Source organism: Podarcis vaucheri (assembly GCF_965113315.1).
Source record: "Podarcis vaucheri genome assembly, chromosome: 13".
Lineage (NCBI taxonomy): Eukaryota > Metazoa > Chordata > Lepidosauria > Squamata > Lacertidae > Podarcis > Podarcis vaucheri.
In genome coordinates this window covers 23,013,417-23,040,961 of record NC_138751.1, presented here as the reverse complement: position 1 = coordinate 23,040,961, position 27,545 = coordinate 23,013,417, and the positions used below count along the sequence as shown (strand labels likewise).

General features: G+C 43.2%; 1 protein-coding gene and 1 pseudogene across 2 annotated transcripts; one reads left to right on the top strand and one right to left on the bottom strand.

The window, feature by feature from the left end:
* Nucleotides 1-849: 849 nt before the first annotated feature.
* On the top strand, nucleotides 850-4,520 carry LOC309516525 (vomeronasal type-2 receptor 26-like; the record flags this gene model as incomplete). Its single annotated transcript, XM_082195288.1, has 4 exons — nucleotides 850-1,622; nucleotides 1,956-2,183; nucleotides 2,334-2,460; nucleotides 3,610-4,520. Exons 1-4 carry the CDS (start codon nucleotides 906-908, stop codon nucleotides 4,518-4,520), a joined length of 1,983 nt encoding a protein of 660 aa, XP_082051414.1. The 5' UTR covers nucleotides 850-905.
* A 4,817-nt stretch (nucleotides 4,521-9,337) lies between these two features.
* Nucleotides 9,338-24,924, bottom strand: LOC309516524 (vomeronasal type-2 receptor 26-like; annotated as a pseudogene). The gene is made up of 6 exons: nucleotides 24,899-24,924; nucleotides 22,722-23,013; nucleotides 21,171-22,031; nucleotides 17,890-18,117; nucleotides 17,091-17,217; nucleotides 9,338-10,239 (listed from the first exon to the last, which is right to left on the bottom strand). The product of its transcript is annotated as a vomeronasal type-2 receptor 26-like (transcript).
* Between the last annotated feature and the right edge of the window lie 2,621 nt (nucleotides 24,925-27,545).

Sequence of the window (27,545 nt, the reverse complement as noted above, 5' to 3'; positions counted from 1 at the left end):
CTGCCCCTACCTCCCACTAGTGGGCATTTCAGGATTCTAGGTGGGCGGTAGAGGGTTCTACGGCACAAGCTGAATCCTCCTTCCATTGAGCACTGGTGGGCAGTAAGGAATTTTTACCATCAAGAAAGATTCATTACTGGGCGGTAGGTATAAAAAGGTTGATGACCCCTGGGGTAGTCAATCCTGTCACTGTAGACAATATTGAGCCAGGTGGCTGCTTGTCAGTGTAGATGTTGTTTATGATAAGGATAGTTGCTTGTCGGCAGTGGCGTAGCATGGGGGGTGCAGGGGGGGCCGGCCACATCGGGCGCAACATCTGGGGGTTAGGGTTAGGGGTTGCAATTCCACGGGTTAGGGGGTGCAAATTACGTGCCTTGCCCCGGGTGCTGACAACCCATGCTATGCCACTGCTTGTCGGTGTAGTCATTATTGATAATAAGTCCCGCTTCCTGTGGGGGGTCTTACTTGTTATTGTGGTTTGCGTTGCTGAAAGTCAGTGCAGACAATATTGAGCCATTTGGTTGCTCATCAGCATATCTTTACTGATACCCTGGTGCATGCTGTCCATTACTCTACACAATACTGATTGGTGTTGCTGCTGTTCAATGAGGGCAATATTGGTTTGCAATTTGATTTATTTCATTTTAACCAAATGGTTAAGAACCTTCTAAGGGTCTTATGTATGTGGGCATCCAGCCTACTTCCTCCCCCAAACTCATAACAACAAAATCCCATTCATTCCTTTCCACCCTTTTCTTTAGCTCATTTATGGCCCTGCTCCAGTGATGAATGACAAAACGCCAGGCATCCCTTTCTACCAGATGGTGCCCAGAGAAGACAGTCAGTTTGCAGGGATTCTTTCTTTGCTTCTGCATTTCAGGTGGACTTGGATTGGACTCCTAACTATGGATAATGACAATGGAGAAAGATTTGTGCAAAGTGTGGTTCCGCCTTTTTCTCAGAGTGGTATCTGCTTTGCCTTCATAGAAAGAAGCCCAACATTGACCGTTGTCAATGATATTAATGACATATTTAACAAGGGGGGTAAAATAGATGATAAAATCAGAGACAGTAAAGCCCATGTAGTGGTGGCATATGGAGAATCCTATGGGATTGTGTTCTTGAGATGGTTTCCATATCTGTCAGGACAAGAACATATAAAGAAGAAGTCAAAAGGTATAGTGTGGATAATAACAGCCCAGACTGACCTCACTTCAATGGTATATCAGAAGACTTGGGATACAGAAATAATCCATGGATCTCTCTCATTTACAATCCACTCCAATGATCTACCAGAATTTCAAGAATTTGTTAGAAGAAGAAACCCATCCAGCGCCACAGGAGATGGCTTTATCAAGAACTTCTGGCAACAGGCCTTTGGCTGCATATTCCCAAATACAGATGCGGTCAAGGTGGATGGAGACATTTGCACAGGAGAGGAAAAGCTGGAGAGTCTGCCTGCATCATTTTTTGAAATGAGCATGATCTCCCACAGCTACAGTATCTACAATGCTGTCTATGTTATGGCCCATGCTTTACATGCTATGTCCTCATCTAGTCTCAAGCACAGTGCAATGCAGAACAGAGGCATGCAGAACTGTCAGGGCCAATGCCTTTGGCAGGTAATGAATATTAGAGATGGAGGAAAATTCATTCTGTGTATATTTTAATGCATACAAATCCACATTTCCCAAACTAATACAGAAATTTAAATGCAGCTTTCCTCTGAAATCCAAAATTCTTCTGATTTTACAATGTTGTTCTCCAATCAAATATTGTGAGCAAAAAAGTAACATGCTGTGAACCCCCAAATTAGCTTTTTAATGAAAATAGCATTCAAAATAGGTTATATTTGGGAAACTTTGCAAAAATGGAATCTATGTCACATTTATCATTTTGCATACAAGCTCAAGTTGCAGAATTTTCTAATTCCTGCTCTTTCCCTTTAAATTCAGCTCCACTGGTTTTTGAAAGGTGTCTCATTTAACAACAGTGCAGGGGGAAAAGTTTCCTTTGACCAGAATGGGGAGTTAGCAGCTGGTTTTGATATCATGAATTGGATTTTCCCCGCAAACCAATCCTTTCATAGAGTGAAAGTTGGGAGGCTTGATCCCCAAGCTCCTCCAGAACAAACATTTGAAATCAATGAGGATGCTATAAGATGGCACAGGGGATTTAACCAGGTAGGGACAATTTTGGATAATACTCTACTGCCCCTATTAAATGCTAGATTTTGTGACTGTTGTGTAACTTTCGAGAATTGCTCTAGATTTTAAGGGTTCCAAGCTCCTTATCATCAAGATTATCATTAACCCCTTTCACTTACACTTTAGGCACAGCCTCTATCTGTGTGCAGTGAGAGTTGTTACCCTGGTTCTTGCATGAAAGTGAAGGAGGGCGAGGCATTTTGCTGCTATGATTGCATTCCATGCCCAGAAGGAAAGATTTCAGAACAGAAAGGTAACAGCATTACCAGACAGATGTTGCTCAGCTTCCTTTTAATAATTGGACATGGAGAATTGGGTTTCTTTTTGAGCAGCAGTATATCAGCTGAAGAAACACTTTCCCATGCCTTTCAACAGTGGAATTTGCTGCCAAGGAGTGTGGTGGAGTCTCCTTCTTTGGAGGTCTTTAAGCAGAGGCTTGACAACCATATGTCAGGAGTGCTCTGATGGTGTTTCCTGCTTGCCAGGGGGTTGGACTCGATGGCCCTTGTGGTCTATTCCAACTCTATGATTCTATGATTCTATGATTCAAAACCAGACAATTCTCTCTCTCAACAGAGTGGAGCTTAATTTCCTTACATAGATTGTCCTGGCTTTCTTTTGTGCACCAGTGGATAATTTCTAGTGCAACATTCAGAAACAGATGGTTGTAATGTCTTAATGTCTTCTTAAATCGGACATTTAAGTATTGTAATATACTTGAGCTTAGCCTTGTAATATTGTAATATACTTGAGCTTAGCCTTGTAATATTGTAATATACTTGAGCTTAGCCTTGTTGTGGGTTTGGAGGTGATGGTGCGTTGAAAGATTCCATTGCTAACTGGGCAGTTGTAAGATAATGACCTTAGTGTGTCACTTAAGCACCTTCATAAACATCCCTTTAATTATTTAGGCTGTGGCTGGGCACTAAGGCCCCCATCCTAAAATAACGATATGGGTTACAATATCATTATTGTAATCTGGCCAGTACAAATAGTACTTTCTGGGCAAATGGATGGGCCTTCTGGCAACTCACCTGATGGGTAGGTAGAGAATCATAGCGAATGTGATGTAAGAGAGCTGAACTGGAAGCAGGCAGAAGGCTGAAAAGCTGAGAGACAGAGAAATGCCAGATTTGTGCTACATTCAAAGCTGTGACCAATGAAGAAATGAGATCTGTTGATGCAGTCAGTGCTGTGAGTCTCACCATCTTAGGAGTGTGGGGACAAGCACTTTTGCTTTAATGCGCCTCCAAACCAAACCTGCAACAATAGCCAAGCCTGATCTCAAGTATATTAAAATACTCAAATGTCTGATTTACAAAGGCATTAAAAGATTACAGCCATATGTTTATTGCATGATGCTGTAATTTCTAGCTACACAAAGATTCCATCCTTTTTTCAGATGCAACTGATTGTTATAAATGCACAGATGAAAAATATCCAAACGAAAGACAAGACCAATGTATTCCGAAGGATGTCAGCTTCTTGTCTTATGAAGAACCTTTGGGCCTCTGTTTAGCCTCTTTAGCTCTTTCATATTCTATGATCACAGCTCTAGTGCTAGCAACGTTTATAAAACACCACAATACTCCCATTGTCAAAGCCAACAACCGGGATCTCACCTATACTCTCCTCATCTCACTCCTGCTTTGCTTCCTTTGTACATTTCTGTTTATTGGAGAACCCCATCTGGTGATGTGTCTCTTCCGACAAAGTGCTTTTGGCATCATCTTCTCATTGGCTGTGGCTTGTGTGCTGGCAAAAACCATCACGGTAGTTCTGGCTTTCATGGCCACCAAACCTGGATCCAAAATGAGGAAGTGGGTAGGAAAGAGTCTGACCAGCTGCATTGTTCTTTCCTGCTCCCTCCTGCAAGCACTTATTTGTACTGTTTGGCTTGCAACCTCTTCCCCATTCCCAGATGTTGACATGCACTCCTTCACTTCAGAAATTGTGTTAGAATGCAATGAGGGGTCTGTGATTATGTTCTACTGTGTGCTTGGCTACCTGGGTTTCCTGGCATTTGTCAGTTTCACTGTGGCTTTTCTTGCCAGAAAGTTACCTGACAGTTTCAATGAAGCCAAGTTCATCACTTTCAGCATGTTTGTCTTTTGCAGTGTTTGGTTATCATTTATTCCTTCCTTCCTGAGCACAAAGGGAAAACACATGGTGGCAGTGGAGATCTTCTCTATTTTAACTTCCGGTGCTGGACTGCTGGGTTGCATCTTTTCCCCAAAATGTTACATAATTGTCATGAGACCTGAGCTGAACAACAAGGAACAGCTGATAAGGAGAAAATCTCAAATAATGTAATTATCCATTTTGATTTTGGTTTTTCTCTTTTTAGTTTCTTCACATGGTTGCAAATTTTAAGGTGAAGGCTGAATCAAACGTTCCCTAGGAAACCCTCAAATTACATTTCCTTTCATAATAGTACAGTATAATATTATTCTCACATGATTGCTATTGAATACTGAAAGCAATTCTTGTCTCCCTGTGGAAGTTTTCATATCAGCAAGTGACAAGTGGGGTTCCACAGGGTTCCATTCTGTCCCCGTTGATGTTAATCGTTTCTATAAACAATATGTCTGTGGGAATTCAAGGGATGGTCATCAAATTTGTAGGTGACTCCAAACGGGGAGGGGTTCAAGATGGCCTTAGCAGATGGGAGAACTGGATCCACACTTACAAACTGAATTTCAATTGGGACAAATGCCTTTCTGCCTCAACATCAGGAAGAACTTTCTGATAATAAGAGTTGTTTGAAGTAGACTCCCTTGTGAGGTTATGGACTTTCCTTTATTGGAGGTTTTTAAGCAGAGGTTGGATGTCCATCTGCCATGGAAGCTTTAGCTGAAATTCTTGCATTGCAGGGGGTTGGATTACATGACCCTTTGGGTCTTTCCAACTCTACAATTCTATGATTCTATGAAATACATAAAATAATACATTATGGCACCTTTAGAGGAAAAAGAAGGCAAAATCTCATGGGAATTGTTGAAGGAAACACCTCCAAAAGGGAGACTTTTTCAGTTTGAGTTTTTCAAGGTTATGGTAGCCAAAGCAAGAATATATTTAGAACTACCAGATGAACAATCCAAGGGCACAGAGACAACAGAGGCAACCTCATCTAAAGACACCTTTCAATATCTACAAATGTATATTAAATGATACAAACAGCCCCTTTATAATTCAAGCTAGTGCATCACAGAAATAATGTGAATGATAGTGAGTCAGAATGATGATGAGATGAGTTTGTGATGAGAATTTACTCCTAAATCACCTATTAATGGTTTATGCCCAGGTGAGATATAACACCTTAAGGAAAAACACAACTGTCAGAGCTGCTACCAGGTCCCAGCTCACATAGGACCACGCCACACAGCGTCCACTTTAAAAGAGTCTTTATTGAGTTACAGGTTTCATTTCCGAACTGCAGCGTGCAGCTCTACACCTTCTGCTCTAGGTCGGCGAAGACCCGTCTGAGTCCCCGCCTCTTGCACACCAGCTTAATACCCTAGCCTTGCTCCACCTCCTTCGCCTCTCCCTACGTCTCTGGGTCCTTCTGCCCCCCTGGGCCTCCTCCCTTCTACTCTCCTCTGACGCTGACCCCCCTGATCCTTCTGCCTCCTTGCGGCGGGCTTTAGGACCTGGCTCACTCTCCGGGCTGCTTACTGCTCCAGCTTCCGCTGCATTTGAACTTGGCGCGCGCGCCCAACTCTCTACTTTCCTCTTAACCGTTGCCTCGCTCTCTGAGGAGGGCGTGACCACCCCTGACTCGTGCCCTCCCTCCTGCTGACAGCCTCCGGAACCCGATGCCTGGCTACCTTCCTCCCTGCTGCTCTCAGTCTTGAGCGTGGGTCCCGACTTCCAGCTGCTGCCGCCCTCAGTTATGAGCGTGGGTCCCGACTTCCAGCTGCTGCTCTCTGAATCTCCTCTGTTCCCTTCCTCCTGGGGTGTCCCTCCGGATCCCCCCCTTGCTCTGCTCACTGGGGCTCCCTTTTGGGAGTCCTCTGACTCACTGCTTAGGCTTGGAGATCTCGGGTCGTCATCATCACTCATTCTCCCTTCGGCTTCCTCCCCCTCGCTCTCTGTTTCCACCCTTCTCTGCGTCTCTGCTTCTGAACCCCTGACAACAACCAAGAGAGATATAGAAGCTCAGCATCCGGTAGGGACACAATTTATTAGAGGAGTTATTGAAATAGGGCTGCCTCCCTAACCCAGTTGTTCAGAGAATTGCCAATTAAGGGAACTGCCCTCAAGTCACATTTTTAAAAAGCTTTTATGGTGGTGTTCAAGCACGATACATCATGCATGCATGCATAAAGAGGGGTCACAGGTCAAGGGGTTCAAACTGTCTGGCTTCACTGCCTTATCTTCTTTCCTACATTATCTTCTGTACCCCAGTACTCTGGAGTCTCAGGAATCATGCTTCTCTGTAGTGATCAGGTGGGATTGCTATGAGGAATTATAACATATATAGAGTAAGCCGTCTGTGTCATCAATGAAAGCATTGTGTTGACTGGGTTTAAACTATTTTGATATGATTTTTGATCAATCCACACCTCTGCATCCCTGTTCCATTTCTCTCTGCTTGACAAGTCACGTACACAGACCAGCTGCCAGCTGCTTCGCCAGGCAGGCATCCTGGGCCATAAAAGGTAGTGGGCAGCTTCTTTGATGTAGCCTTTCTGATATGTTAATCTTAGGGCCAGGAAACAGATTTTCACATAAAGGTGATAATGATCTCTATCCTCCTTGCCATCCTTCTTATCATGTATATTGCTTGTTTATGACCTCCGGGGTTGCTGGATGTGCTCCTTTGTAGTTCTGTTTTATTTACCCCAGAAGTGCATGCTTAATTAGCTTTTGTAGTGTAACTTTGTCCCCATGTGGGGTTTGTTGAAATGCTCAGAGGAAATCTGATTGGTTCTTACGAACACATTGTAAAAAATTCTTTTGTGAATAAAACGACCTGGGCCGGAGGGTGGACAGGGATTATTATTATATGCACCCTTCCCAGAGTCTTGCTGGTTCAAGCCTCTGTGTATATTGTTATTAATCAGAGTTCAATCCTTCCTTTACTTTGGGAATGCCTCACTTCACCCACCTATCATCCATCATCCTTGACAATCAGTCCTCCAAAACATCCTTAACATACTATTCTTACAGTTTCCTACAATCTGGGGGATCTCACTGAAGCTTGTAGCCTAAACTTTCTGATTTTATATGCCCTCATGCTATGCAAACAATCCTTCAGAGATAGATAGGCAAGGAATTTTGTAGTTCAGAGTTTGTAGTTCAGAGTTTCACATAAGGAACCATAAAGATACAGAAAAAGAAGAATCAAACCATTCAATTATACATCGCTAAAACTAATTTTATATCTCAAGTTGGTAACGTGCAAACCACATAAAATGCCAACATAAGAGGTAAACTGAAAGAGAATGGCCTTAAAGGAATGGCACATAGCTGGATTAATGAACATTTTTATATCAATGGTAAGATTATGAAAATATAACGTAAAATTAAGGAAAACAGAAACAGCCTTTATTTGGTGGTACAAAACTCTGTGGTAAGAAAATGTTGTACTACAATTTACATATAATCTCCAGCTACAGATATGGCCACCAGCTCTTTATGAAGAAAACCACATTTATTTAGGATTTATTTAGGATTTGAGCTCCTAGGAGTCATCATTCCACACAGAGGGAAAGGAAATAGAGAGAAATAGAAATACTCATTTTGATTGAGTTATTGTGAAAGAGACAGATAGAAATAAATTTATTCAAGCTCTACAAGCAATGGTGGGGGTGTTTGTGGGCAAAGTCAACTGTGCTAGAGATGATGAAACTGTGCCATGCAATGCCACCTATGATGAGGTCTCCTTTTTATTATATTCATGAAGTGGATGGTATGGATTATGGACATGGCAATGTGTGCACTGTATACCATGTGAGGAAGCAAACGCACCCATGTCAATGAAGTTCTTTCAGCACAAATTCTCCAATAGCCAACTATTTTCATTTTTGAAGGCTCAAGTCTAATGTGTAAAATATCATAGAGCAGCCTGCATATCTCACTCTCTAACTGTAACTCTAAATGTTCTAATTTATATAATCCATCGCAGCATGCTATGTTTTCTAGTGGTGGTTGCTGTCATGCTGATGAATTTGACAAGCCCTTTTGATAATATGAAGTGAAGTTAAACACCAGCTCAAAATTTGTTATTCCCTGTGAAATTACTGAAGAAAATACATTTGTCCCCTATGAAAAGAATCAAACCCCCCCCTTTTTACTTGGATTAGAAAGGACACGGGCTTACGTTGAAAAAAATGCAGTATGTTATGAAGTTTGCATTTAGTGGATCTTGGAGTTTCCTGTTCCAGAAGGGCTGTGTTCATGTAATTCTTTCACCCTGGCTGAGCTAGGGTGCTGTAACTTAAACTGGCATAAATCCAAAAAGGGTGTGTTTGGAGAAGTGGTGGTGGGTAGGATAAGGAGAGACTTGCATCTATTCAAACTCAATTCAGCTCAGGCATGTCATCTAGGGCCCAATCCTCAAAATCCAGGCCCACACTCATCTGATGTCTTACCTGACAGAAAGCCTTCTCACTGACATATTGGTATAAATACCAGCTTGCTATAGCTTGTCTTTGTAGAAGTCCAAGGTGTTGTCTAAGAGTCAGAGAAGAAGTAAATATGTTTAATGCTAGAACTGCTCTCTTTAGGAACATATGTATGTATTTTGAAGATGTATATATAGATCATCAGTGAAAATTCTTAGGCAAGGTGATATAAAAGCGTAAAAACAAAACAGCAGGATCACCAGGTAAAGGAAAATCCATAATATTCATCAGAAGATTTCAAATCAACTTAACATTATAAAGTGTGATGCCATGGCAGATAAAAAGAACTTCACTAGATTGAATATCTTTCATGTTTACCTCTTTGTGGGCATGTGCTGTATTGTTTTCAGTAATTATGGTTCCAAATAAAGAAAATGTGTTCATTGTTTGTCATGTTTTATTTTACCTAATCCCAAAGATTTCACATAGTCAGAGGTTTCAGTCACACACAGTAAGCTCCACACTGCAGACTATAGCTAAATGCACAGACATTTCAGTTATTCAAGTTTTCCTTCTTATTAGTTGTTCCTTGTTATTCAATTCGGGCCTGAGCATAATGATGTAACATTTTGGTGCAAAAATGCAACACAGCAAACCAGCACTAGAGGCCAAGATAGAGAAAATCTCCACTGCAACCATGTACTTTCCCTTGGAGCTCAGGTAGGATGGAATAAAAGACAGCCAAACACTGCAAAAGACCAACATGCTGAAAGTGATGAACTTGGCTTCATTGAAACTGTCAGGTAACTTCCTGGCAAAGAAAGCCACAGCAAAGCTGACAATGGCCAGAAAGCCGAGGTAGCTCAACACACAGTAAAACATAATTACAGACCCCTCGTTACACTCCAGTACAATTTCCTCAGCAAATGAGTGAATGTTGGTGTCTGGGAATGGGGGAAAGGTTACCAACCAAACAATACAAATTCCATTTTGGGCAAGGAAGCAAGGTAACATAATGGAATTGGTCAGTCTTTTCCCCACCCACTTCCTCATTCGAGATCCTGGCTTGGTGGCCATGAAAGCCAGAATCACTGTAATAGTTTTTGCCAACACACAAGAAACAGCCACCGAGAAGATGATACCAAAAGCAGTTTGTCGGAAGAGACATGTCACCTTCCCAGGTTGGCCAATAAATAGCAAAGCACACAGGAAACAGAGCAGAAGGGAGATGAGGAGAGTGTAGGTAAGGTCCCGGTTGTTGGCTTTGATGATGGGAGTGTTGTGGTGCCTCACAAACATTCCTAGCACCATAATGGTGATCAAAGATAGGGCAGAAGCCAAACAGAATAGACTGATCCCCAAAGGTTCTTCAAAAGACAAGAAGGTTATAGCCTTGGGAATGCATGCATCTTGGTTTTTGTTTGGATAGTCTTCATTGCTACATTCAGAGCAGTCACTCTGGTCTGAAAAAAAGGGGTCTTAAGCTTAAAAAGTCATGAACTGCACCAACACATTGATGCTCTGAAGTGTCTGTTCTCCATTGTTTTAGAGTTTTACTGTTTATAGTAGCAAATTTACAGTGGTTTTGAGGATTCAGAAGAGTTCCATATTTGTTGCTTATTTGGGTTGTCTTTGGAGAAGTTTGCAATTTGTTCCTTGAGGAAATGAACTCAATATATTTAAAATAATTCGCATACCCTTTTCATAGTATTGAAAGTATCCCAGAGTTCTGGGCATATAAAACAAAATAAAAATTATATATTATATTATAGTATGCCAGAGATCTGAGGCTATATCACAAATAGCACTGTGGCAAGTACATGGTTTCACACAAAAAAAAGTTTGAGTTATAAGCAAAGACTTATTGATGTTTCTTCAAAAAAACATTCAGGAAATTTCAAATGGATAGCATGCTCCCATTGACTCTTTTAAGGTGCTGTACCAACAGAATACCTATTTAGCAAGAACATCAGATATCATCCCAATTTAAAGGAAGTTTGTCATGCCAAGCCAATTGGGTGTTTTGGGGTTTTTCATAAATAGAAATTGAGTAAGCATCCAATGTATGTAGAACTGAACTTGACTTAATACACACTCCTAAATAAATATTCCTAAATAAAAGTCTAAGCAGGTGTCAGGGAACTGCCATCAGTGCCGGAGGGAGAGAGCAAGCTCCAGAGGGATCCCAGAGAGCGTCCCGGGATTGGGAGAGGCAGCCCATCTTCTGGGGAAGGGAATCAGCTTAGCTCCAGTGGAGAAAGGGGGCAGATGGGGGAATCAGAGAGGCGGTCACATGACTCCTTGCCGGGGACCAGCGGGGAGAGGAAGGGTCCTCCGCTGCCTACGCCCTCCTTGCGCAGAAGGCTTCCGTGCAGGGAGAGTAGGAGGAGACTGGGCATCAAAGAACTTCTTTGCTGGAAGAAGTTTAAGAAACGCCCACTGGCGGATTCTGCCAGCGATTGAGACAGCCACGGGTGAGTGGCTGTCCGGACAGGAAAGGTTCACTCAGGCAACCCAACCAGGTGTTGGCACAGGCTTACACACGAGCAACCCCTAAAACCATTACAGCAATCCGTCAGTCCCTGACGTTGCTTGTGCGCAGTCCCAGAGAGGCAGCACGATGAGCCAAACAGAGCCGGCCGGAGGAACAGAGCAAGAAGCCTTGGTGCGAGGTCTGGTCGAGAGGAACCGAGACCTGGAGGTGCATGTAGCTACCCTGACGGCGCGGCTGGAGGAGAGACGGGCTCAGGATGCACAGGTCAGAGCCACCCCGATAGGGAGGAGGGTTCAGGGGCTGGTACACAAATTTGGTGGAAAGCCCCAAGACTACAATGCCTTCCGAACGGAAATCCAGTACGCTTTGGAATTGCAGAAAAATGACTTTGCTGATGACGGGGAGAGGGTGGCTTACATTGTGGGACATCTGCAGGATGAGGCGCATGAGTGGATCAGGCCCCTAATGGTGACACAGAATGATGCATTGAAAGATCTGAAGAAATTCTACCAGGGAATGGATGCGATGTTCTCCAGCGAGGTTGAGCAAAGCGTGACACAACGGGAGCTGATGGGGTGCAAGCAGGGGAGCCTGTCCGTCAGAAACTACTGGTCGCGTTTCACGATGTTAGTCCACAAGCTCGGGTGGGATCTGGGCTCTGAACCAATGCAAATGTTGTTTGAGACGGGTTTGTCCCCTGAAGTGAAAGACGAATTGTCCCGAGTGCCCCGCCCGCGGTCGATGGATGAACTCACAAAGACTGTGCTTGTGATCGGTGTACGCCAGGAAGTGCAGGCTCAAGAGAAGCGGGAGATAAGGGAGGAATGTTTCCATGACAACCGCATTCCTGAGATGCTGAGGGAGCCTTCCCAGGTGGCGGAGCCGATGGAAATTGATGCAGCGCGCACGCGAAGTTTCAAGCGCTGGTGAAGGTCGGAAAAGGGAGGGAAAGGAGTGGAAAACTACCAAGAAGTGTTTCCTCTGTCAGCGACCGGGACATTTTGCAAAGGTCTGCCCTCAATGAAAGGCCTGGCAAGGCATGATGGGGGCTGCAGGCCACGACGAGAAGGGGGAGGAGGGGCAGGCGCAGAGAAACGACAATGCCTGGCTGCCAACCAGCAGGGCCAGCAGCCAGGCCATCAACTAATAGAAGTGCCCCAGCCTGACCCCTCCAAGGCAGCGATAGCCATAGAGGTGGTGCTAGAACTCCCAAATGGGCACCCTGTCAAGGTGGAGGGACTGCTAGATTCTGGCAGCTCGTGTAATTTCTTCAGCAGAGACTTCGCTCTGGAGCACCAACTCCACCTGTTGCCACTAGATTTTCCCTTGCAGGTGACCACCATCGATGGCAGGGAGCTCCTGGGAGGGGAAGTGACACACCAGACACCACCAATGCGAATGAGGGTCTCCAGGCACATGGAAACCATTGCCTTTCACGTGGCCATGCTGGCAGGACCCCCAATAATACTGGGAATGAGCTGGCTGGCAATACATGACCCGGTGGTGTCATGGAATCAGCGGTCGGTCACCTTTGGGTCAGCTTACTGCTCAGAACACTGTCTGGGAGGGAAGGAACCAAGAATGACTGTAGCCAGGGTGGCGGAGTTGGCCCTGGAGCAAAAAGGGCAGGTGCCACCACAATATGCTGATTTGAAGGAGGTCTTCAGCGAAAAGGAGGCAGACAAACTGCCCCCCCCACAGACCCTTTGACTGCCAAATCAACTTGCTTCCAGGGGCTCAGTTACCAGTGGGTAAGCTGTATGCCATGTCCAACCGGGAGCTGCAGGAGCTGCGGCAGTTTATTGACAAGAACCTGAAGAGAGGTTTCATAAGGGAATCTAAGGCAATGGGGGGCAGTCCAGTGTTCTTTGTGGACAAAAAAGAGACTAATCAGCCCAGATTAGTCGTGGATTACAGGGCCCTAAACCTGGTATCAGAACCCGTGACTTTCCCAATGCCCAGGATTGACGATATTTTGACACGTGTGAGGCAGGGGAAGATTTTTACCAAGCTGGACCTCAGGGGAGCATACAATCTGATTAGGATAAGGGAGGGGGACGAATAGAAAACGACCATGTTCACCCCCCTGGGGGCTTTTGAGTACTTAGTCATGCCATTTGGATTACAATCAGGATTGGCCTGCTTTCAAGCCTTCATGCACCATGTGTTGGGGCCCCTGCTGTACAAGAATTGCGTAGCCTTTTTGGATGATGTCTTAATCTATTTGGACGAGGAAAAGCAACACGTCAGAGACGTCAGGGAGGTGCTACAGAGATTGAAGAAGCATCAGTTGTGGGTCAAGCTGGAAAAATGCCAATTCCAAGCTAGGGAGGTCGAGTTCCTGGGGTACAGGCTGTCAGACAAGGGACTAGCCATGGATCCGGGCAAGGTGAAGGCAGTGCTGGAATGGAAAGCCCCCCAAAACAGAAAGGATGTGCAAAGGTTCCTAGACTTCAGCAACTTCTATAGGAAGTTCATAAAGAACTTCGCTCACTTGACAGCACCCATAACGGACTGTCTTAGTAGCAAAAAGAAGTTCGCGTGGACAGAGGGAGCGCAGCAATCCTTTGAAAAACTGAGGGGGCATTTGCCTTGGAAGAGCAGCTCCTGCACGTGGATCCGGAGAAGCCCATGAGACTGGAGACGGACACGTCCCACCGCGCCATTGGAGCGGTCCTTTTGCAGCCCAGGGCCAAGCAGAACTGGAGGCCGTGTGCCTTTTTCTCAAGGAATCTGAGCAAGTCAGAGCAAAACTACACAGTATATGAGCGAGAACTGCTTGCTATCTATGCGGCATTTCGGCAATGGAGACATCTGTTGATAGGGGCGCAGCACAAGATTCAGGTCCGAACTGACCACAAGAACTTGGAATACTGGCGGACCGCGCGAGTGCTCAACCAGAGACAGATCAAATGGTCCCAGGAGTTCGCCAAGTTTTCCTTCGAGATCTGATACGTGCTGGGAGAGGAAAACGTAAGGGCAGATGCTCTCTCCCGGAAACCGGAGTACATGGAAGGAGAGGGGCCACCAGAGACCAGGCACATGCTCCCCGAGGACCGGTGTGTATGTGGGGGAGCGTTGGTTTGCAAACGGGAACTGGCAGGGCTCACCAGAGACGATGAGTTTGCTCAGACAAAAATCAGGGAACTCAGGGACAGAAAGGAAGTCAATGGAGGGTTCGAGGAAAAGGAAGGGCTGTTGTACTATAAGGGGGCACTGTATGTACCGGGGGAGACTTAGAGGGGGAAGGTACTTAAACAACTCCACAACAACCCAACAGCTGGGCACTTTGGACAGCACAAGACCATGCTACTTGTCACCAGGCAGTTCTGGTAGCCAAAGGTGAGGGAAGACGTAAGAGAATATGTACGAGGGTGCGACCGATGCCACAGAGCTAAGGGGGAAAGGGCTGTCCCCACGGGGTTACTGGAACCCTTACCCACACCGGAAAGACCCTGGGAGGTGGTGTCCATTGATTTTATGACAGATCTGCCCAAGTCAAGGGGAAAGACAGCGGTCATGGTAGTAGTCGATCTACTGACAAAAATGTGCCATTTCGTAGCTTGCTCACATACAGCAACGGCAGAGGAGACAGCCAGACTCTTTGTGGATCACATTTTTAGACTGCATGGGGCTCCCTTGAGGGTAATCTTGGATCGCGGGAAACAATTTACATCCCGATTCTGGCAGAAACTCATGAGCTTGCTACAGGTCGAGGTGAGCTTCTCGCCGGCGAGGCACCCAGAAACCAACGGGCAAGCCAAAAGAGCTAACGGCATACTCCAGGAATACCTACGCTGCTATGTCAGCGAGAGACAGAACGATTGGGTAGAGAAATTAGCTTTGGCTGAATTTGCGTACAATAATGCTGAACACGTGTCCACGGGAATGAGCCCTTTCATGGCCAATTACGGATGTCACCCCAGGGCATTCCCTGGGGGAGGAAGGATGGAGCGTACCTGTGGCTGAGCAATTTGTGGAGGAAATGGAGGGCTTACACCAGCAACTCAGGCTGAACTTGGAGCGGGCCAAGGAAGTTTACAAGAGGCAGGCGGACAGGCACCGTCGGGAGGGGGAGGCCATATGGGTGGGAGACCGGGTGTGGTTGTCATCCCAAGGGTTGCCCCTAAAGGGAGGGTGCAAGAAGTTGCAGCCGAGGCGGCTGGGGCCTTTTGAGTTAATACACCAGGTGAACCCAGTGGCATTTAAACTCAAGTTGCCTGACAGCATGAAGATACATCCGGTGTTCCACAGGTCCCTACTTTCACCTTACAGGGAGGGGCGGGAATTCCCAGGACGGCAGGGAGGGGTTACCACCCACCTGCGGGTCAAGGAGAGGGAACACTGTAACGAAGCCACGGAAATACTCAATTCAAGGTGGTGAGGTCGCCAGGTAGAGTACTTGGTAGCCTGGGAAGGGGAACCTAGGTCGGAAAACACGTGGGTCCCTGCTGAATCAATCACTGACGGGTATCTGGTGGAAGAATTCCACAGTTTGTTCCCGGATAAGCCCAAACCATTAGCTAGACTTTGGGAGGAAGAATTTGGACCCACAGATGACGGAGGGGACTTTGTGGGTTTTCCTGCCTCCAAAGAGGAGGGAGAGGAGGTGTCCGAGGGAGAAGAATCAGACTGGGAGGTTCAACCAGCGGGAAGAGATCTGAGCGGATGGGAGGCTGGTTTTGAATCCTCAGAAGAGGATGACAGCTCTTTCAGGGGATTCCCCGCATCGTCGGCCGAGCAGAGAGAGAGGAGGTTGTGTTGGAAAATCGCGCCGGGGGTGGGAGGGGTCCTGAGGAGGAGGTGGGTATCAGGGAACTGCCATCAGTGCTGGAGGGAGAGAGCAAGCTCCAGAGGGATCCCAGAGAGCGTCCCGGGATTGGGAGAGGCAGCCCATCTTCTGGGGAAGGGAATCAGCTTAGCTCCAGTGGAGAAGGGGGGCAAATGGGGGAATCAGAGAGGCTGTCACATGACTCCTTGCCGGGGACCAGCGGGGAGAGGAAGGGTCCTCCGCTGCCTATGCCCTCCTTGCACAGGGAGAGTAGGAGGAGACTGGGCGTCAAAGAACTTCTTTGCTGGAAGAAGTTTAAGAAACGCCCACTGGCGGATTCTGCCAGCGATTGAGACAGCCACGGGTGAGTGGCTGTCCGGACAGGAAAGGTTCACTCAGGCAACCCAGTCAGGTGTTGGCACAGGCTTACACACGAGCAACCCCTAGAACCATTACAGCAGGAATGGAACATGATCTGTTGATGGAAATAGAATAGATGGGAAAGTATTAGATTTTTTTTTTTAAGTATTTTATTGTGAACAGTAAAAGAGGGAGGGGAAAGTAGCATTTTGAAAGGGGGGTGGAAAGTCAATTTTATAAATTGTGTTAAATTTGAATAAATTTGTTGTTAATCTGTTAAAAATTTGGATAATTAATAGAAATAAATTGGTGAAATAAGTAATGGGCCAGACAGGCTCAGAGGAGGAGCCCACCCCCTCGCCACAGTCTGTCTGCTTGGAATTGATACACAGGGGGAAGCTAGTGGAGCAAGGCGGTGTCAGTGGTCAGTTTCAGCAATGGCTCCAGCTGAATGGGATGAGGCAGAGGAACTCTGCTGTGTTGTTACTTTCTCTGAATAAAAGCTAATTGCACTTCATGCCTCATGTTCTTTCCTGCCCTGTAGATGATCTGTGCTTGCCTGAAAGCTCCTTGACATAGATCCAGAAGTGGCTTTAACATCATGTTAAAGCTCAAGTATAATGTGAAATGGAGCAGTTAGACAAAAATTTTGAAAATGGAATAGTTCAACTATACAAAATATTACTTACCCCTTTGTTCTGAAATCTTCCTGTCTGGACATGGGATGCAATCATAGCAGCAAAATGGCTCTCCCTCCTTCATTTTCTTTCTAAAGCCAGGATTGCAATGCTCAGTGCATAAAGAAAGAGGCTGGACCTATTTCATACAGGAAATGACAGGATATTAATCTTGAGAACAATAACATTGGAATCTTAATGATATGAGGGCCTTTATATGATATTGAAGCAGCATGGGAACTACTCTTTTAAGGTTTCATCTTATGCTGCTGTGCTAAACTTGGAAATGCTGGGAGGTTGATGGGGAGAAGAATAGGCATGTTCCAGACCCAACTGCTTTGTGCTTCAAGATGGATGCTTATTGTAGGATGGATACTCAACATGAGAACCTAGGAATAGTTTTGTCACATCAGGGCCCTCTAGAGCAGCATTGCCTTCTCACAGTGGCCATGATAGCTGCTTTCTATCTCTACTGCCTCTGAATGCCAGTTACTGGGAATCCCAAGTGACGTTGGGCTGGTAACAGGATGGTGGACTACATGTGCCATTGGCCTGATCCAGCAGGCTCTTTTAAAGTTTTTTATTATTATTATTGCTGACCAAATGCCTACGGAAAGCCCAGAAGCAGGACCCGAATGCACCAACACTCTCTACTCATGGACCTCCAGTGATGGTGAATGCTGGAAGGTTCAGGACCCTGACTTCCACAGGAGGCAGTGATGGCTACCAACTCAGATAGCTTTGGAAAAGGACAGGACATCAGTGGTCACTCAAAACTGAAATATTTTCCAAACACAAAATTGGATCCTACCTGATTAAACCACTTGTGCCATGTTATCACATCCTCACTGATGCTGAATGCTTTTTCTGGAGGACCCTGGGGATCTATCTTCCCCACCTTCACTCTATGAAAGGTTTGGTTTGGGGAGATAATCCAGTTGATAATATCAAATCCAGCCACCAACTCCCCATTGTGGTCAAAGGAGATCTTATCCCCAGCACTGTTGTTAAAGTGGATACCTTTCAGAAAATGATGCAGCTTGATTCAAACAGAAAAGGGAAAAGCTTAGAATAATTGGTAGTTTCATGGAATCTTTAGCCCTAATTACTTGGATTTTTCTTCAGAAAGGGAGGCAAATTTGTTCCAGTTGGTTCTTGGTTATGTGGACATTTCCAGACATACAGCTGTGCATGTGAAGGTTCCTTTGCTACCAGCAGTACCATTCTTCACACAAAGACTAAGTGCAGAACATTTTAGAAATGAAAGGATTAACACCGTTGATTAACCTAAGTATCCCCCTGTCCCACTCTTGAATTTCACTTACATTATCCTCAGCCTCTCCTCAGTTTCCAGGGTTGTAGTCTTTTTGCAGCCCAGCACACTTTTCTGTCCTGTGAGCCCAAATACATTCCATGACAAAGGATTGACTGTGGCTCCAAAGGCCTCAGTTGCAGAGATTCCAAAGAATATTGCACAAAACAGCAGAGTGATCTGTTCTAGTGCATTATTATAAAGACGTATATAAAAAGGCTTACAAGGCAATACAGTGGTACTTCGGGTTAAGAACTTAATTCGTTCTGGAGGTCCGTTCTTAACCTGAAACTGTTCTTAACCTGAAGACCACTTCAGCTAATGGGACCTCCAGCTGCCGTCGCACCGCTACTGCATGATTTCTGTTCTCATCCTGAAGCAAAGTTCTTAACCCGAGGTACTATTTCTGGGTTAGCAGAGTCTGTAACCTGAAGCGTATGTAACCTGAAGTGTATGTAACCCGAGGTACCACTGTACACATTTTTTTGCCATTGCAGCTCGGAATGAATGAATGAAACAGCAAGCCTTCATGACTGCTCATGATGAGCTAATAGTATATGCATTATTTATACAAAAACAAAATACAAAAAAACCCACACACAAGCTAGGTTAGCTGGTATAAACAATCCAATTAATCTCTTAATTAATTATGCACACCTTGGGAATTTTTTGTTCCAACTAACAGCAGTGATATTAAAACTAAGCTGGTTGTGGTCACTGGGGGTCTGGATTCCCAACCTCCCTTCAGGTGTCAAAACTTGTGGATATTTTCAAGATTCCACAGGTTTGCCGAGTCTCTCTTTTTGTGTGTGTGTGTGTGTGTGTGTGTGTGTGTGTGTGTGTGTGTTGTTCGATGCAGTGCTTCTTCTTCATTTAAGAATAAAAGGTGCTACTATTCACCATGATTTTGTTACAGGAAATGCCACACTTTTAACATCTGGAGAGAAAAAGGTTTCCCTATGTACCATTGAGTAGCCCCATAAAAAAGCACTGGTTTTATGTCTAATTTTACAGTTTTAGTACTTTTTCACATTTCCTTTTTTTGTTTTGTTTCTGTTTTGTTTTGTTGGTATACACAGAGAATAATATAAATTCATGGCCATTCCATCCTATAAATGTCAAATCTCAGTTGTGAAATAAAACCTATGGGCATGTTCTCAAATTACTAAAAGAAAATCCCTAGTTGTTATTTATTCTATGGAGAAGTTGCTGGCTCAGCCACAGGAATCTCTATGTTGAAAGGGAAAGCCACTAACATTGCAAGTTTACTGAAAATATTATTGACAAAATGTGGGTGTATTTTTTCTTCGAACGTTGTGTCTATAGGTGGTATTCAACACTGGTCTTACACATATTAAACCATTGAAGTTAATACACATGCATAACTGAGATTCATTCATTTCAGTGGGTCTGCTCTGAGTAGGACTTCATAGCATACTGTGGTCTGCCACCCCAATCTCTAAGTTGTTGAAAGTGATGGCTCTGTAGGTTTCATGGAATATACATTGTGGCTTTACATGTCAGTCTTTCTATATGCCAAGTTCAAGATGTAAATGTGGATCCTTAGCCATCATCCACATGCAAAGGGATGGTATGAGCAGGTTTAGGGGAGCCCCAAGATTTGCAGAGGTACCGTACAAAAGAAGACTTTAGCAAAGGAAACTCTGAGTGGAGTACAAACCCCCAAACATCCAAATGAAGACTGAGAGCATTTACTGTAGCAGCCAAAGAATGCTTACTGTTTGTTAGGGGAGACGGACTGAAAAATAGAACATCAAAGCAGCAGAAATATTAGATGATTGGACCTTTTCTGAACTCGAAGCATGGGTACCCCCAACAAAAATTTAAAATTCGGCTAAAGATTTGCAATGTATTGTGTATTGGTATAATTTGGAATTAATGTGATATGATTGATTTGTTAATTGGAAATTTAATAAAAATTATTTTTTAAAAAATAAAAACTGAAAAATAAGGTAGGAGAATGGAAATGTCATAGTAGTTAATAATAATGAAAAATAAATACACAAATAAATATAATACATATGTTCACACACCCCAGTATGTAAGCAAATCTTGAATTGCTTGAACTCACCATATAAAGAATGTAGACCAGTGTTTTGTGTGGGTCCTTTCAGGTAGTAAATGGGCATTGCATATAACTCGTTCATGGAACATTCTGTATAGAAATACTTAATTTTACTTCCAAAATAAAACAGAATGTATAAGGGTTTGAGTACATAGAACATACATACACAAATAGGACAATAGTGTACAGTATCTGTAATGAAGAAAACATTTCAAAACCTTATACAATTCCAACGTATAGGGAAAGAGGAGAAATATAATTTTGTTTGCATCTTAATAATCAATTCACACTTTTTGAACAAATATGTGAACTGAAATACAAATTTCCTCCCAAATTCACACTTCTCTGAGTTTTGTGATGCTTCATTTGTGAAAAGAACTTGTATTGGGAAAATGTATCTGCTAGTCAAAACTGTTTACGAAAAATAATAACAATGAGGATTTCACAAATATATACCCACATTATCTCAGGAAGGTGGATAATAAAATTTACTTTATGAACTGTTAAGTACATGTTGGTGAAGGCAGAATGAAAAAGGGAAAGACTAGAACTCAGCTGGAATAAAACTCATATTTTCATTTTCGCTGTATATTTCTACTTCAATTTTCAAACATTCCCTCTTCTGTGGTACACAGTGAAGAGGCAGGGCAAATAATGTCCATGCCTTGTTAAATGAGGATGCTCAGCCCCTTACCTGCCACAGCCATTGATTCTGAAGCTTCAGTTCTCCACGGCCTTCCATTGATCTGTGTTTGACTTGGGAAGTAGACATGGCATGCAAAGCTTGGGCCACAACATAAACAGCATTGTAGATGTTATAGCTGTGGCTGGTCATGCTCATTTCAAAAAAAGGACCAGGAAGATTCTCCAATCTCTCTTCCCCAGTGCAGATATCTCCTTCCATATTGCCAGTAACTTGATTTGTGAATACACAACCAAATGCCTGTTGTCAGAAGTCCATGATAAAACCATCTCCTTTTGAGCTAGAAGGGTTTTTGTTCTCAACAAATTTGTGAAATCCTGGTAGATCACAAGAATGGGTTGTGAAGGAGAGAGCCCCGTGCAGTATTTCTGTATCCCAAGTCCTTTGATAAACAAATGATGTTAGCTCCATCTGGGCTGTCATAATCCACACTTTACCTTTTTGATTACTTGGCATTTCTTCTTGTTCTGACAGGTATGGCAACCATCTGAAAAAAGGCACAGCATACGATTCCCCATAGACCACAACTGCACTGGCTTTGCTATTAATTATATTATCATGAATTTTTGCCCCCTTGTTAAACAAAGCATTAATTTCTGTGACAAAAGTTAATTTCTGAGTTCTTTCAGTGAAGGCAAAACAGATACCACTCTGGGAGAAAAGTGGAACCACAGTTTGTATAAATTTATCTCCATATTCATTGTTGAAGGTAAGGATCCCAATCCATGTCCACCTGAAATGCAGAAGGAAATAGAGAATCCCCTGATACTGGAGGTCTTCCTTGGGGCTCATCTGGTAGAAATAAAGTCCTGGAGTTTTATCATTCATCAGTGGTGCAGATCCATATATGAGCTAAATAGAAATGTGGGGAAGGGAGAAAGTGACAGAAGTGATAACCACTTTAACTTGAAACATGTTGTTATATCAGCAGTTCTTCCAATGGTGCTACAAAAATGCTATGGCTAGAGAGTGGAGGTAGAGCAAGACTTTTGTAATATGGTGCCCTGAGGAAGGACAAAATTTGTTGTTCCCCTAAATATTTCTTATTTTCACAATAATTACTTAATTATTTATTGCTGTTTTGGGCACCCTCAGCTTGATGTGAGGAAACCGCTTACACCAACCTATATTTGTGTCGCTGGCAGAAGCAGAGAGAACAGTGTCATGTGTAAGGATTTCCAATAGATTCAAGGTGTAGCAACAACACTGAGGACTTCTGGGCTCAAAAGTCACACCCTTTAGATACTAAATTGTAGGAAATGAGGTACATATATCTTGAAGCAGAGCCAAAAGTTTTCGAGAGATAAGAAGTTCCCTGAATGCTCCCCAAATTGTCGTTGCAGTGGTTGAAATGAAAAGAAAAAAACAACCTTATTTCTGCCTCAGGAGCAGGCTTCATTTTAAAAATCTCCCATCCAACATTTATGCAAAAAATATGTCCCTCTAGTTATTTGGAATGCACAGATTTGTTTTTCTAAACTACATCATCCAACATAGATAGAGTAAATCCCTATTCTGGACACCAAGAGAGAAATATCCCACCTGTGGAACCTTATAGATATCCAATATTGTTGCCACTTGAAGGGAAGTCTGGGAGTCCAGTCCCCCAATGATGGCTAAAAGGTTTTGCTTGATGTCACAGATGTAGTTGGGGACAAATGTTTCCAGTGAGGATGTGAGTAACATTGTGGCATGATAGGTCCATTTGGCATTGAAATAGCTGTCATAGATGTGGAAGCCTAGAGTGACGTTGGGTAGAATCTGAGGATTTTCATTGATCTCCTTCACTGCAAATTGCAAGGCCAGGATGTTCTGGTAATGCTTAGGCACCACACTAGAAAGAGAGTTGCATTCCTTATCAGAAAAGTATGCCACATTCTGTAAATGCTTCACAGCTATGTTCTACATTGAGTTCCAGTGCTTGTCATTAGGTCAGCTAGGCAGCTGCCTATGGGGCAGGCCTCAAAGGAGCAATTCTGTCTTCAGATGAGAGGAATACTGACCATTTAGAAAACAAGTGATAGATTTCCTATAACCAGGGCTTTTTTTCAACTGAAATTTGCCAGTGGGTGCCATTGCCATTATAAGATAACAAGAGTGGCTGAGTTCCGGCACCTCTTTTTCTAGACAAATGTGTTTGTCTAGCCTGCAGCATTAACTAAATGAAATAAATGAACTCTACTCCATGTCTCATAAATCTCAGAGATAACAGAGCATCAGTTCAGAATTGCATTGCAAAGAATAAATTTTTATGGCTTCAAACTAAGTAGCTTGTGCTTTTAAAAAAACAAACAAAAACAAACAAACATATTTTAAATGTGAGGGGAGGACAAACTACAGCCCCCAAATTGCCATGACCAAAGAAGGTGGAGATAATTATCACACAATGTCAAAGCTGGAAAGTTGCAAACATTTTGTATACAGAATATACAAAATGGCGGGGTGGCGCCTCCGGCAATGGTGGACTCCTTCTGAACTGGAGGGACTAGCACTGGAGGGACTAGCTCCGCATGAAACGGGTCTTTTCCGCTGCGGTGTAGCGGGGACCCTTCTGGAAATCACAGGCGGATGAAGCCTGTGACCGTGGGACTCGGCGGGCACCATTAGCGCCCCCCCAACTCACAAAGGAACCCATAAACGGGCTCCGAAGTGAAGAGGGGGAAGTGGCGCGGTGCTGTGAGTTAATTGCTTTTTCTGTGGAGCGAAGCTGCATAGCCGTTGCCGGAGAGCGCTGCCTTTTTCCTGGGACAATTTGGCATCTAAAATAACCAACCGTGAGTACTGGAACATTAAATATTTGGACTTTAAATAAGAACTGGCAAAATAAAAGGAATTTGGACTTTAAAATCAACCCTAATTTGGTACTGAAACGGGAAGGTTTAAACAGGAAGTCACCCTTCCGTTTCCTTGTAGTCAGAACAAAGCAAAGACAACGCAAACTAGAGCCTTAAAAATCACTCTTAAAGGATCGACTTTCATCATTTAAAATTGCGGAACCCCCCTTCGGAAGCAGGGGAAGAAGGGGGACTTTTTCCTGAGCCGTTTAAACCTGCAGAAGTGAAGCTAAAGCAAAGTAATTTTCCACCGTCCTGACCCCGGAGCAGGGTGTCAGATTTGATGTTTGAAGCTCATTGACCAGAAATAAATGCTTTGACAGATAGTTAAAAGGAGAGAAGCATTGTGATTCCATTGTTTCCTTTCATCTTTTAAAAGAACAAATATGGACAAAATATCTTTAAAAAGAAACTTTGTTGCTATTGTTTTCAAGGAAAAGAACAACCAGAAGTTTTTCCCCCTAGAGGGGAACTGCGAAATTGTAACTAAATCCTGGGAACTTGCAGCTGCTACTGATTACAACTGTGGGAAAAGTTTTGTGACCTTGTAGGACAATGCCTTCAGAAGCACTGTTGGGTGCTTTCTGTAAAATAAATGCCCTATTGGATCAGTTAAGTCAGAAGACGGTTTTTATGACTAATGCGGCCAGAACCTTTGAACAGGTAGTGGAAAATTATATGGAGCCCACCCAGGAACCAAAACAGGAGTGTGCCATGACAGAACAACTGAAAGAAGAGGATCTTGCTGAATCTTGGGCGCCAGGGATGGAGGGACTCTTGGCCCAGCAGGAAAATGAGCCTTTGGATTTGACATATGAACTTGGAAAAAACCAGATTTGGAAAGACAAAGTTTGGATTGACTTGGAAATGGGGGGTTGGACTGACCCCCTTATGCAGGAATGTTTGGACATTCCGAGTCTGGCAATGGGCTGTAAGAGGTTTGGAGCTGTTGGGATTTCCAATTTTGGAGGGAATTTGAAACATGTCCTAAAATTCCACATGGAGTCTAGTCTGGACTATGGAAAAGGGGCTGATTTGTTGAAAAGGGTCAAAAACACTACTAAGCTGGAGTTCCCACGAGTGAAAGGAAAACATGAAGAAGAGCTGCGGAAGGGACATGGAAGAGATTTGAAGGCCTCGGATATAAGATCACCAGGTTAATGTGCCAGACTAATGGGATAAAAAGGACTGACAATCCCGGGACCGGGGGGAGGGGACACTGGAAGAAGATTGGTTTTTTTATTCTCTTTTTTATTATCAGAAATGTTTTATGAACGTTGCAAAAATGTTGAAATGAAATTACTTGGCTCTTGTAAGAATGTTTAAAGAACTAGGTAAAAAGGTAATGGTTATGAGAAGCTGGTAAAAATAAGATTTAAGTTTTAAGTTTTAAGGTTTTTTATAAGATAAGATAAAAGAGAGTAAGGTAATGCAGTGACAGAGTATTATGAATTATGGAAAGGATTTGCTGTGACAATTATTAATCAAGATACAAGAGATGGGAGGAGGAGGTGGTCATGGAAAGAAGGTAATGAAAGTGGAGAATTTGAAAAGGATGGTTTTATTTTTTCCTTTTTTCTGTTTTTGTTTTTTTTTTCTCTGTAATTTTTTCTTGTTTTTCTTTGTAACTTTAAAAATTCTTTTTTCAATAAATATCATTATATAAAAAAACACAAATTGCCATGACCAAAGAAGGTGGGGATAATTATCACACAATGTCAAAGCTGGAAAGTTGCAAACATTTTGTATACAGATAGATTAAGGCTGTATCCACACTCCCAATTAACCTACAACCATTAACCCCCCCACACACTGCTGGTTTGGGACAAGGTGTACATGTGACATGAGCAGCAATTCATGTCTTTTCTGTATCTACTCTTTGATTTCATCTTATAAAATACAGTGTTTTGATGCATTTCCCCCCAAACCAGCTTTAATCCAAATCAAGAAAAAGAATGATCTAGAAGTGTTTTTAGACAGTAACCTATACACAGCCCAAATATCTATCAACTTATCTTAGACACAGGATGTGAGGATGGGACTGTGAAAGATTTCGATCTCAGACCTCTTGCCAGTAAGAGTTCAAACTGAGCTAATTGGACCAATCATATAACAGAACTTTAACACACTTTCATTGAACTGTGATATCATCCACATCAGTATAAAAGTAGATGTCTGAGAGAAATTCAAAGAACTTTGAAATGGTTGTGAGAATAAAAGGGGATAAGTGTGGAAATCTGTTTCATTTTTTTCAGAAGAGGGTCTATTTTATATACCGTATTATATTCTAGAATACTAAATATCATGTTTGCAGAAGGATAAAAAAAGGAATTAACTATTTCTAAATAATGTGGGCAAATATACATGTGTTATTTTATTACAACATTGATTATGAAAAATGATTGTGAGATACACACACACACACGAGGTGCAGGAGGAGAGACGGAGCATAAGGCACACAATGGGACAGAGTAAGCATGCAGAAACATTTTTGGCAGATAACTTGACAGAGGAATTAAAAGCTTCAATCCACCTTGGTATTCATTAAGGTTTTTTGAGATGGACCAGCCTATCCAGCCCATCAAAGATTCCCTTGCCTTGGTTAAAAAATAACCAGAGTCCCCCTCCCCTCCACTTAAAAACAACAACAAGGAGACAACTGTTCTTTTTCCATTCTAATTTGAGGGGTCTAGAAAATGATATGCATTAATTCTTTGCCAAGGACTGAACTCCCATGCAGATGTTGCTACATGTAATGAACCCACTTGCTTGCCATGGTATATAAGGGTTTAAAGTATGAGTCAAAGTAGAAAACTGAAATTATTAATTCCTTACTTAAGCTCTTCAGGTAATGCTGGTGGGGGTTCTTGGCTGAAGGCTATTGAGTTGGAGATGATGATGCTGTGAGAAGCGATTCCACCAGTGATGAAGTCTCCATTCTGATGATACTGGTGGAGTGGTGGTTGTGGATCAGGGACATTGCATTTAACAATGTGAGTCTTGGATAAACATTGCCTTAACACTGAAAACAACTATTTCTAAAGATGACAGTATCACTGAGAAAAAACATTGGCAATTTAGTCTCCTTATATGTATAAAATACAGACTGCAAGAAAATGTTTTTAAAAAATAAAAACCCTGATCATGCTGGCAGATCCTTGTCTATTCACATTCCCTAATTCTAGCTGTGATCGCTAGAGATTGCCAGCCTTCTTGAGCACCCTCCATATGTTTTGAATTTCAATTTCCAGCATTCACCACTGGCTGGTTCTATTGAAGTTGTAGTCCAAAACAGTTGGAGGACATCATTTGGGGGAAGATTTGTGTATATTATCTTTTACAGACTGTCTCATTAGCTTTGATGGTGTCCACATTCATGGGGGGATAGAGAAATTGGAGAATTACTATACTTATGATAATTAAAGGAAAGATGTTCACCAGCTGAAATCTATCAATTCTCTGAGGAATTGTGAAACTGAATTTGTTTGTCTATCTTAAAAGAAGTTATAATTTTCACTTAGTTAGGTGAAAG